This window comes from Sinocyclocheilus anshuiensis, unplaced genomic scaffold (assembly GCF_001515605.1).
Source record: "Sinocyclocheilus anshuiensis isolate Anshui unplaced genomic scaffold, SAMN03320099.WGS_v1.1 scaffold80, whole genome shotgun sequence".
Taxonomy (NCBI): Eukaryota; Metazoa; Chordata; class Actinopteri; order Cypriniformes; family Cyprinidae; genus Sinocyclocheilus; species Sinocyclocheilus anshuiensis.
In genome coordinates, this window is record NW_015554102.1 from 457,951 (window position 1) to 470,785 (window position 12,835).

The 12,835-nt window shown below is 36.3% G+C and overlaps 1 protein-coding gene across 1 annotated transcript in view; it reads right to left on the bottom strand.

Moving 5' to 3' along the window:
* grid2 (glutamate receptor, ionotropic, delta 2) overlaps positions 1-12,835 on the bottom strand; it is a 415,852-nt gene that overhangs the window by 134,439 nt on the left and 268,578 nt on the right. Inside the window, exon 5 of the mRNA XM_016461892.1 lies at positions 387-440. Coding sequence (XP_016317378.1) covers positions 387-440 — 54 coding nt within the window. The remainder of the gene's footprint in view (positions 1-386; positions 441-12,835) is intronic.

Here is a 12,835-nt window from a genome sequence, read left to right on the forward strand (position 1 = left end):
TTATATGACCATTTTAAATAAAACCAGAGAGATTAATAGAGGTTACCATAGAGAGTGACTTTTAAGTTATTGAAATAGCTATAATTCAGGCAGATGGGCTCAAGGTCTGTATCTTCATTGTCTTCTTGTCGCAGGATCATTTTGGAAAAATGTTTTATTCGTTAAGGAAAGCGCTGAAATATTTTAGAGCTCTACTCCCATGCTTGCCAAATCTAATTTAAATCATTGAGCTATAATTTGTCCTTATCTGGCCACCTTCATCAGGCTCCAAATGAGCCCTTGTCCGCCTCTCACTAACACAATAAAGATATAAAGATGCAAATATATTCAAATGTGCTGACAGAAAGAATAAACTAGATTTCTCACAAAATAGCTAAAGAACCCACCTCATTTATGATGATCCAGTGACAGTCAAAAGCCACAAGATTTGTTTCCACCACCTAGAGAGAAAGAAATAAACATTTAGCCAATTAGAAACTGAATAGTTTGGAAGGGAGTAAGTTGAACTGTCCCTTCAAATCATGTGAATCATTTATTATAAAAAGCAATGACAGCTGCAGGGTTTCTGCTGAACTAAATGATTGCTCATCAAAGGTTTAATAGTGGACAAGTCGAAGGTTTATGAAATTTGACATCTATAACAGAGGCATTTAAGTATCCAAACAGTATTAGAGCCTGTAAATATATGTTGTAAACTCTATCTGTCTCCATATGTACCTTAAACTACACACTGTTCCTCCCATTGTGTCCCATCTTTGGTTCTCTCTCTTCACACAAACACGATACAAAAACATAGTACCCTTCACCAATGTTTCTCCTGCCCACTGTACCAGCACTGCATTTCATTAACCATAATTGTGTAGGTGACTAAATGTGGGTGTCATAAAACATTTTGGTCATAAACAAAAGGAACACCTGGAGAATCTGACGGCTGAAGCAGCGCTAATAGTGTTTTAATCTTCCACAAACACCTAATAAAACTTTATAATTACAAAAGAGACAAGAGGCATAAAATTTTCCATCAACTGGTACAAGATGGCAGTACTTGACAAACAGAGCCCAGCGGGCTTTATGCCGGGGGTCTTCATCACTTATTGTTAAATAGGAGAGACTAGGGAGTGTTGTAACATTTTGCCCTTTTGTTGTTATTATTATTTTTAATATAAAATTACCATATTTATCTGCAACAAATTAATTAAGAATATGTTAAGTAGTGTCAAGTGCAAGCGTGGGTGGTAACCCAAAATAATTAATTGTAATAATAAATTTACTTTTTAAAGGAAAAAAACTAAGCCATTCCTAATCACCACCATTGATCCCATTTAATTTCTAAATATTTAATTCAAAGTGATTGCAAAACTGCTAATTTAACAGACAAATGTATTAGTTTTACATTTTTCATAATACAGACAGTCAGAGAAATGACAGACAGAAAGACAAACAGACAGATGATAGATAGATAGATAGATAGATAGATAGATAGATAGATAGATAGATAGATAGATAGATAGATAGATAGATAGAATGCAACTTTTACTGTCACCTCTGCCTACAGCCAATTTCTAATTGAATTAAACTGGAAGTGTTACAGCACTCTCCAGTCTCATCTGTACTAAATGCCATATGTAATCATTAGCTCAGTAAGTGATGTTGAAGTTTCCTTTGAAAATGCTAAGATCAGCTTGATATGTTAGCAAGATCTAGAAAAAAAAGTACATCACAACCTCTTGACACCGAAACAGGAGTAGACATAAAGTGGCCACTGTTATTAATTACATGGTCCAATCATTTTGATGTCTAAGGCTTTGTGAGGTCATTAAAGTGGCTCATGAAAAGTGTGCGTGGCTCAAAGCAGTTGTGTATATACAGTCAAAAGTTTCGAGGCAGATGGCTGAGCTTAATTAAAGCATTGGCTTAACATCTACTAGACCAAGATGAACCTCTAAGGCTTGTCTTAATGCCAAGAAAAAATTCAAGGTTGTTACAGAGTGTGCTTGACCCGAACAAATATGCCTCTATATTAGACATGGTAAAAGGCTAAATATTTGAGTGGCTGCATCCATGCAGTATTTTTCTGTTAAATATGCAATTAAAGTTGATGGTGAGAGGTATGCTGTCCATTGCCAAAGAGAAAGGTATTGATTCTGGCAGTGAGCTGAAAGTTTGCACAGACGAGATTGAGATGCTCACACAGAAATCTAGGAAAATCCTCAAGCAAAAGATCTGTCCAAGTTAAACAGAGCCATCCCCTGGGCAGAATCAGGCTCAGGAAATGAGCAAACAGACCTACAAGTTGTAAATACAACTTAACCACTGATTTCTAGTCGTGTCCTCTTTTGGAAGGCCAAACAAAGTAGTTTCGCTTTCGCAACGAAACACACAGCGTATTCACGACATGGCGGCGGTGGTGGCAGCAACAATAAAGTTACGTCTTCTTTCTTTGCGTGAACATTTGGGCGGCATTATGCAAATCTTCCCACACAGTGACGTAGACATGTGGGGGCGTGTTTGAACGAGGCGTTTTAGGAGGGCGTGGACCAGTCTTAACTTTTATAAATAATATCTCTTTGGGTTTGAGACTTTAGTCTTTACAACTTTAGGGATCTTACCTATTCACGAACAGCTTGTAACACTCCAAATAGAAAGGAAAACCTGAAATTGCATCATATGACCCCTTTAACACAGTTTTCAACAAAGGGGATCCTTAACCCGTCTACTTACAGTATACCATTTAGCATATTTGTTAAAAAAGGCACTATGTGTGTACTACAGTTTATGGTTTATTCTTAAACAGTTTACAGTGTGCCAATGCCATAAGATTTATTATTATTATTATTACTATTATTATTATGAAAGAATACTTTTATTTAGGAAGGATGCATTAAACATAAATATTACAAAATACATCTAAATATTACAAAATATTTCTATTCAAATAATTGCTGTTCTTCTGAATTTTCTATTCATCAAAGAATACTGAAAAATGTATCAACTAAAATATTGATAATATTGTTTGTTGAGCATCAAATCAGCATATTACAATGATTTCTGAGGATCATGTGACACTAAAAAAAATCAGCTTTGCCATCACAGGAATAAATGTACATATACAAAATATATATAAAAAATATTTTTTTTACAATATATTTTTTTTTTACAATACAAAAAATATTTCACAATACTACTGTTTTAGCTGTAGTTTTGATCAACTTAAATGCAGCCTTGAAGTACAAAAGACTTCTTTCAAAAATGTTACTGACCCCAAAATAATTTTTAGAATATTTAACTGTTTTTACCAGACAAGAAGACAAAAATAAAAATGATTTTCATTCAAATTACCCATTTTAAACTTTGGCATATCTATTAATGATTCAATGTAATGAACTCTTACATAAAAAATGGAATCTCATTGTAACAGCTTAATAACTGCAAAACAAGACTTTTGCTTCCTGTGCATTTATCATTTAGCATAGGCTATTATTATGGATTATGAGATTACTATGAGCTGTGAAAAAATGCCATTTTTGCTCTTGGCAAAGTTGACAATACAAGATCTCATAGACAAAACAGTCTGTGCTACTAACCACGAACGCCATATGTGACAGCAAAAGAGATCCGGTAGTTTTCTGCGCTGATTAATTCCTCAAATGGCACATTATTCTTCATAGTGAATTCCAGCATGTTATGTACTTAGCTCACACTTGCTCGAGCATGAGCACTTTAAATACATCAAAACTGTTATGTGTCACAATTGCCATTTTGCTTTAATGTCAGCCAGACTCACTGTGAGCTGCGGCTTTAGTCATGTATAATTCCTCCACTGTGGGCAGTCTGTCAGGAGGGTGGCCCATCTCACTGCTGTAGTGTGACTTTTTACAACACACACCGCCACTGACACACACTTATCATGCCATCATCTCTGAGGGTGCAGCACTGTGATGAACGCACATGGCAACACACAAATAGGCACATACAGAAACACTCAAACTTGTTCAAGCTTCGTAATTATGCCACTTGTGTCTCTGATAACACAGGGACAGTCTAAATTGGATGTGGGTATGCTGTGAAATCATAATCACATAATCATGGAGAAAAGAAAAAAAAAAGAAATACAAAACAAGCCAAGCTTTAAACGGCTATAGTCATGACACGAGGTTTCAAAACACACTTTATGGAATCTCATTGGATATCATCAGAATCATATTAAAGTCTTTATAAAGTCAACACAAAATCTAAATGGACCCCGTTTACTTTCTTAATGCACATTAAGGTCTTAATGTGAACGATTCATTGGTGCATGTTATTCCAAAGACAAAAAAAAATTCATAATCTTCACTCAAAATGTAATAACTTGCTCTTCTTTTTCTGAATAATGATCAGCCATAGCCAAATAGCTATTTAGCCATCATTATAGCAAACTTACTGTACATTTGATCTGGCTCCATTCCTGACAGTTTTTTTCTTTGAATAAAGTTTTACTTGGCAAATACATTATATTACAGAAGAAAAAGGTGGTTTGAAATCTAATTAAAATCAGATTTTTGATAATGCCTCTTGGTCTGAGTGAAGAAATCAGTTTTTTTACTGATTTTTTTTTTTCTGATTTCACTGCCCTCATTCAAAACATATATTTAAAAACCCATTAGAAATAAATGGCAAAACATTTATTCTATACAAAGTCTGAACCACACAGGTTTGAATGAAAGTGACTGCGGTCTCAACACAAAATAAATCTGATCTGACCACATATAACTTGCAGAAACTAAACTAAACTAAACTAAACTAAACTAAACTAAACTAAACTAAAATAATAGACTTAGTGACATTAGCTTCCGCATAGGCTTTAATTGGGTGGGTGGGACTATTTGTTTGTCCAAACTGCAGAAGACGGGGAAACCAGGGAAACTACTAATGCAATTCATATCAGGATAATTTATATAACACAAACAGAGCAAAGTATGTTCTTATAAGGAAACAGGTCAGAAGCCTCTCGTTTGCGAGGACAATGGCTTTATCCTTCTCGCATCCCCCCTTAAGCTTAATTACCCTGAACTGCCTGTATAATTCCGCCCTGATCTCATTGTAAATATGCTGCTGATTTACTGTAGCTATAAACCGGCGCTCTGGCCTCAAGGGCGAGCCGGAGCAAACACATGACAAGCGTCAGGGTGTCACGACAAAGAGCAATCTTTCATAGCTATTGATCACTTGTGTTTTAATAGATGAATACAGTATAATCAAGCTTCTGCACTCTTGACAAATCGGCTGAAACAGCAAGCCTGTCTTTGCTGAGTCTTGCTTAGTTTAAGTGACAGGAGTTCCCATATTCCTTTGCCCGAGCAGTCATTTTTGCAGCTCCTAACATGAAATAATTATAATGTAGTCAAATAATTGCCTCGCAGGCTCATGTGTTGACAGCAGAGGCAAGAAGCTGTAAGTCATGGAAACATGGAAGTCATTTCTCTCCATTACCATGTTTGATCCACACTAAGCAAAATGTGGAACAAGTACGACGGCAGTAGATAAATACAAATTTTTCATTTTATTTTTACTCTGAACACCCACATTGAATTTATGAAAAGGTCAGAGCTAGTTACTTTTTATTACTTTTTATTTAAATCAGGGCATGTACTCAAACAAGTATGACAGCTTTTTAGTATAATAATTATTACATAAAATGACATACACACATACATACACGCTTACATACATACTGTACATGCATGCATAAATGTCTGAGAATAATCTTCTAACGGGATGAGATTGAAAGAAAAAACTATTTTAAGATTGTTGATATATTTTGAGCAAGTTGATATATTTCGAGAATAGTCAAAATTCCAACATTCCAACATGGTATTATGAGACTAAACCTGCAATGAGACTAAAAGAGTTATGAGACTAAAAGTAACCTAAAAATTAAATACATAAAAGTAAAATAATAATGCAAAAATATACATAAAAGCAACTTTAAAAATGGGACATACTGTACTTCTAAAATGTTTTTCATGTTAAGGGTTTTAGAAGAATGTCTTATTGGATGCTAGTTTCCTTGCAAATTTATTCCTATAATCTCATAATGCTACTTTATTCTTAGAACTTTTGCTTCATTCTCAAAATATTACTATTTTATTTTTGCAATGGCTTTATTTTTAAAACTGAATGATTTTGTTCTCGTAAAAGGTCTAGAATATAACTATTATTCTCATTCATGTGTATAAAAAATGAATAAATTAAATAATTTTTTCACTTTTTTTATTTAACATGGCGCTAATATTCTGTTGTAAACAAAAAGTTGACTTACAAGTAACCTTTTCTCTTCCTCTACACAAAATTTGTGCAGTACAGCCCTAATAGAGTCGCTATGGCTGTAATTTCACTCTTTGTGAGAAGATAACTCAACTCACCTCTATCAATGTCCCTGTCAGAATTGTGCTATTACTTCAAAGTTTTACGAGCCTGAATGTTGTTATAATTGATGTTTGTTCTCAACACTTTTAAAAATAAAGGTTCTTTAATTCTATCTATGATTCCATGAAGAACCTTTAACATCCATAGTGGAAAGGGGCTCCTCAGATTATCAAAATGTTCTTCAGACTAAGTAAAAATGGTCCTTTAAAAGAACTGTTCAACGAAAGTCTCTTCGGGGAACCCAGAAAGGTTAACTCTTCTGTATGGAATTGCTGCAAAACTCCCCTTTTGGGACATTTATTTTTACAAGAGTGAAAGAACAGGCATTTATGAGAGAGAGAGAGAGAGAGAGAGAGAGAGAGAAACAATCTGCCACCCTGCAATATGTGGAAATGTCCACAAGCCCCCATTCACTCGGGGCTCAGTTTCTCATTAGGGGCTCAAAAGTAGTCGACTGTTATCCCACATCCCATAAAATCATCAGATGTTGGTTCTGTTTCATTATTCCCTGTGTAACAACCAAGTACACTTGCACCACTCAAAAACAGCACTTCGAATAATCAAGAGCTCCCTTTATAAGTGCAATAGTTCAGTCCGGTCCCCGTGGTCTCACGCCAGAGCACTCAGTGAAAGCGTGTCGCCTCTCTCTTCCTGGCAAAACCGCATTAATCCAACATTCAGCAATCTGCCACAAGAGGAAGGTCCCCAGATATCATCTTACACTCCAACAGAGTGCTGTTTGCACCTGGCCGACGGTGGCAGCAGCAAAGTATGATGGGTGGTGACAATGCAATCGTGACCTGGTGTGTGACCCCTGCATGGGTCTTTGTGCATTGGGTAATGGGACCACGAGCAGGAAGAGGATTATGGGAGTAATCCAACCACTGTAAGCTTATCAGCACATACCATGTTTGTGTCACTATTCATCAAGCTCCTCTTTGGGAGACTTGCAGCATTAATAGCAAAGAAATAAATGAAAATACATGGCATTGAAATAAGACTGTCCCCGAGGCAACTGGCACAAAACTACAAGTAAATCCAATGCAAATTCCAAACGAGGCAGGAAATTTTTGGTTTGAAGGAGCACAGGCTTTCCATCTGTGAATTGAAAAGTTGCTGATGGTGGTAATAATCGTTAGAATTTCATTAATCCATAACATCCCTGTGAATCAATAACAATCAATGACATTTCGGATGCTGTTGCCCATACAAAAATAAATATGTACCTAAATAAATGTAAATATATCTTTCGTCATTCTGTCGGAAAATGGTCTGCGGCAGTTCCATCTACGTCAAGGGAAAATTTATGAATTTATAATGCACTTCTTCTCTCACCGTCGCAGACGACTTAGTTGCGAGCTTCCCATTTAAGTAAAGTGCATGAATTAAGGAGAAATACTAGCGCGAGTAATTTCATTCTTCATCCTTCATTCCACTTTAATCAAAAAAGCCAGCACTAGCTGTGTTATCTATTTTCCAAAGATTGCTTTATGGCAGCCTGTTTGCCCATTCAACAGGACTCCCAGGGTGATATATTGTTTCCACAGACCCATGTAAAAACGGCTGAGCTCTTAGCGACTGAAATTAAACACAATGTAGAGATAATTTGATTTGAGTTGAGAAAATGGCCAGCGTGGCGTAATTGGCCATGTAATGTACGGGAGCGACTCGGAGGATGTGGCGAGCAGCAGTGGCGGCGGAGCAAGAGTTGTAAATAATCCATCATGCGGGCTGAAACACTCTCCAGCTGACAGCCGTGGCCATCCACCCTGATAAAAAAGCTGACACGTCAATCAGTGCCTCCACCCCATCTCCAAGAATCATCTCTGCTCGTAACAGCCACTGCCACTTGGCCCGGTGATCACGCGAGGATGAGGTTGCCGGCCCTCGTGCTATAAACACAAGCCTTTGCTCACACAGCACTGGATGATTTACTGATGTTTCAGCATTATGTAAAGGAAGTCTTTTTTATGCAACAGCAACAAAATATTGCGTTAAATAAATAGGGTCTGTGATAGACATGATGATGATGACGATGAAAATTTTAGTACTCATTGTCTGCGCTTTCATGGCTCAGAAGATTCAGAGTTCTCAATTATGTTTCAATTAAGCTAAAGTGTGTCATTTTTCTTAATGTTAATATACTTTTTCCTCTCCTAGCTTAATAAGCAGACTCTAATGTTTGTAGGCTGACTTCTCCATAATGTGTAGACATTATGCTATCAAACATTGCTCTTTCTGAGCATCCTGACTAGCAAGGGCGTAGTTTGTGGGGGCGATAGGGGGATATAACCACCCCCCAATAACCAAAACTAGCAAGTACAACCCCCAAATGTTTATACCATGGTTAATGGAAACCTTGAATCAGGCTATTAATTAATTATTTTAATTGCTTTTATAAGCACTAACTTTATGTACGAACCGAACGAATCAGTTCTCAACACAATATAACTGAAGCGCAGTTCACGAGCGTCGCGCGAATCACCAAATACTCTGTGCGCGTTCACCGGCGTGCTCGAGAAGTGTGATAAGATTTGCGCAAGCCATTCTTATCGCGAAGCTGATGGTCAAATATGTGATCTACTTGAATTATTTAGAGAAACAGCTACTTTAAAATGCTATGTAGAAAGTCGAACAGTATCTAAAAAAGGCAAAATAAACTAAAAAAGACTGATGAAAAGAGGAGAAAACATTATTGAACCAGCACATTTATTAAAATATTTTTACTCATTACCACCTTTACTAGAATTCATCACGTTTTATTGTAGGCTTATTTATTGTGTAAAATTTAGTCTAACTTGTTGTAGAATTTATATTAGATAATCTGTTAAGAGAAAAGATTTTTCCTTATAGATTTATATTACAACTGTGGCATGTTGTAGCTATTGGTTCTAAATGTGCAGGCAGTTGTTTCTTCATAACAAATGCTATATTGATTCATTTATAAAAAGTCATCATTGGCCTCGTAATGATTAACAGGCTAGTCTTATTATAACAAATGCTACAGTTAAGAACTATGGTTCATGGCCTTCAGATATTCCAAAAGATGGCATAGATTAAATAATTAAGAGCCTTATTAAATGTTATTAGAGTAATAAATAAACAATATCAATATAAGAAAATTTTAAATCAGATTGACTTTCCATGGCATGTTGAATTAGAACAATTCTGTCAAACTATAGCCTATAAGTGACTAATAATATAAAATACACACACACATGTACGGTATATATATATATACCATTTCACAAAAATAAATATATAAGCAAACAAACAAATAAATAAAGCTTATGAGTGAGCATGACCCGGGACTCTACTAAAACAGTTCACACTTTAACTACGCCCTTGCTGACTAGTAAAATCAACTTTGTTGTAGACATTTCTGCTACAGTTCCTATTAAAAAGAAACAAGCCAATCGTTGATATATGAATAAAAAGCCTGTAAGAGGACAGAAATGCTCATATTAAAATTGATTGGAGACTTGGCATTTGAATTGCAAATGACAGGAAGAGGAACGTACTGAATTGCAATAGAGTGCTGCAGAAATGAGTCCTAATACCCAGAAACAAGTCAGTCCAGAAGTCAGTGGGGTTTTTTGAATGAGTTTGCATGAAAGGTCATGCTGAAAATTTTTTCATGTTTTGTTCTACAACATAAAATACAGTACAGTACATAAAATCCGTTATACCCCACTCTGGCTTAAGGCTGGTCTCTTATCAGATTTTCATAACGTGAGAGCCCACACACATAACAATAAAAAAAAATTATAGATTTAACAGTTTTGTTCCTATAGTGTGTGGAGTGCCACAATGTGATCAAGACAGCACACCAGAGTCCCAACTGTGAACACGGGAAATCTTGTGCAGTCAAACGTGACTTTACAGTAAATAATGGCAGACGATGGGCAAGAAGAAATAGCGATAACTGTATTTGCATTTATATTTTACCAAAGTTTCGCAGAAAAAAGGAGTCGTGAAGACGGCATGAACATGGACTTTGAATGTTACACCGCAAGTTGGAGGTGAGTAATACTTCTGTCAGCTCGCTTTCTGATTGGAAATCGTTTCTTTCCACAATCTACAGCTTGCATGCACGTTTGTCCTCAGGGATTCCCACACACAACAGGATTTCTGATCGGAAATATTCAACATGTTGGACGTTCTTCCGAGCAGATCAATCATTCTAAACACACCCCACACCACAGGAAAGTCGGATAAGATAATCTGTAGAACCATCAAGAAAATCAGGATTTTACCTAGGATTGTCAGAAGGGGAGAATTCGTCTGAAAATCGACCTGATAATCTTGTAGTGTGTGTCCCGATTTATTAAACATAATAATGGCAAAAAGGAAAACTCATCTACTCACTAGTCTGCTTCTACAGCCTTGCTGTGTTTATAACCGTGCTCTGGCAAATTATTTCAACTCAAACTTTCTAACTTTTTCAATTTAAAAGATTTAAGATTTTAAATTAAGACTGAAAGAGTCATCAAAAGATGAACAGTTGTGATGCTAAAGTCTGAATGACTGGTGTAGTTCGTTTATAGCCTAACTTCAGCTTTTTACCATTGGCGATTGTATTTTATGCATCAAAAATCATATTTGTGGAGATTAACATGAAAAAAATGACACAAATGGTAATGTAAAAATAATATTGGCTTTTTGTCGATAGAACCAGGGTGATGTTAAATTTCGGGTTGTCATCCCTAAACCACTTTATGTAAGAAATTCAACAAAGGTAATGCATTCTGGCAAATGAAGTTCTTTTATTCTCACTGACAAAAATTGATATATTAAATATGATGACTTTTTTTCAGAACACTCAAAGAATACATATAAAAATGTGTTAAAGCAAAGAAAACTTTGTTAAAAATGAGTTTAATGAATTTCTTTGAGAGAAAGAAAGAAGCAGGAAACTTCAAGAAGCTATTCTGTTCTCCATTCAATCTCCTTGCTGTTCAAGTAAAACAAGAGAGATACTAAAGAGATTTTCCTTTCCTATGGGGACTCTCATAATTATACTGTCACATATGAATTTATGGATTTAGAAAACCATGCTGTCTCACGCATTAAATCTTCGTTAATTTCTATGGGAAAAGGGCAGTGCTGCTCATTACAATTACAAAGACTCTTTGTACCTGGTAAGACTCTCCTTGTCTGTCACCACCGCACAGGCACCAATGATGTCAGGCCGGCTATAAAACATACAATGAATCTGAGCAGTTATCATCTCCTGTCCTCCATTTTAAATAATGTATTTGAAAAGGCCTCTCCGTTTCCTGCTGCTGTGGAAATGATTTGTCTGAGCAGCAGAAAAGTTTCTCATACGTCAATCAACATAAGAGCTCAGTGGAGTGCACACATCCAAATTGTCACCTTGAATGAACACCTCAAATATAAACTCATGTAAATGGGGGGAAAAGGCACCTGGCGACTCTATCTAAAAGAATTTTAATGGCATAACTACCTCGCAAATTCTGTTTATCATAACTTTATCATAAGCGACTTTGTTGAAGAGGAAGCAATCATCGCCTCTTGTCTGTTTAACCTTCAAAGCAGATATGAACATCATCCTTTTAGTCATGTGTTATCTTGCCACGCTTCTGTAATGTCTTTCTTTATCCTTTATTTTGCCACTTTTTTCCAGTGCGGATCACACAGATGCTCCAATTTCTCATTTGCAGTGTTTACCTCTTATGCAATCAGAGCTCTTAAGGTCACAGCGAGTGCCGACGGAGTTCACCCGCTGTGTTTGTCTGCTTCTGTGAGCGTGACCTTGGGTGGTAGTTAGAGAGGCTTGTCTAAACACGCCTGCATGTGTGTTTGCGTGTGCCTGTAAATGTTTGTGTGTGAGTGTGTGTGTGTGTGTGTGTGAGGACAGGGCCATCAGTCACCACTGTAACCTTGAGCCAGAGTGACCACAGACGTTGACGAGTTAGTGAAGCCTGTGAATCACGCATAGTCCACTGGCTGATGAGAAGCAGCAGCTGCCTCATCCTGACAGCTTTGAATGTAAATAAATGAATACAAATGTTGCTGTGGTAGCGAGAGGAAGGATTGTGGAACTAATGTGCTGATTTTTGTCAGAGCTACATGGTACAACGGGACTTTAATATTCATTTCTGAAAGCAAACTGAAAATGATCTGACAAAGCTGGTTATGCTGAAATCTTGCACGCGTCAGACTAGTGTTTGTATGCAAGACTATTTTCTGGTGGCTGATTAAGACAATGTTTGCAAATGTTGATGATGAAATAGTTCTTAGGTATAGCATTAACAGTAGGAATGGGTAAAACTACCAAACTATCAGTCTCAACTTGAAATGGATTTTTAATTTAATTGCTTTTAGTATACCAAATACAAAATGTAAATTATATTACAAAATGTAAATTATATACAATATACATTTAATTATGTGTTTATATATA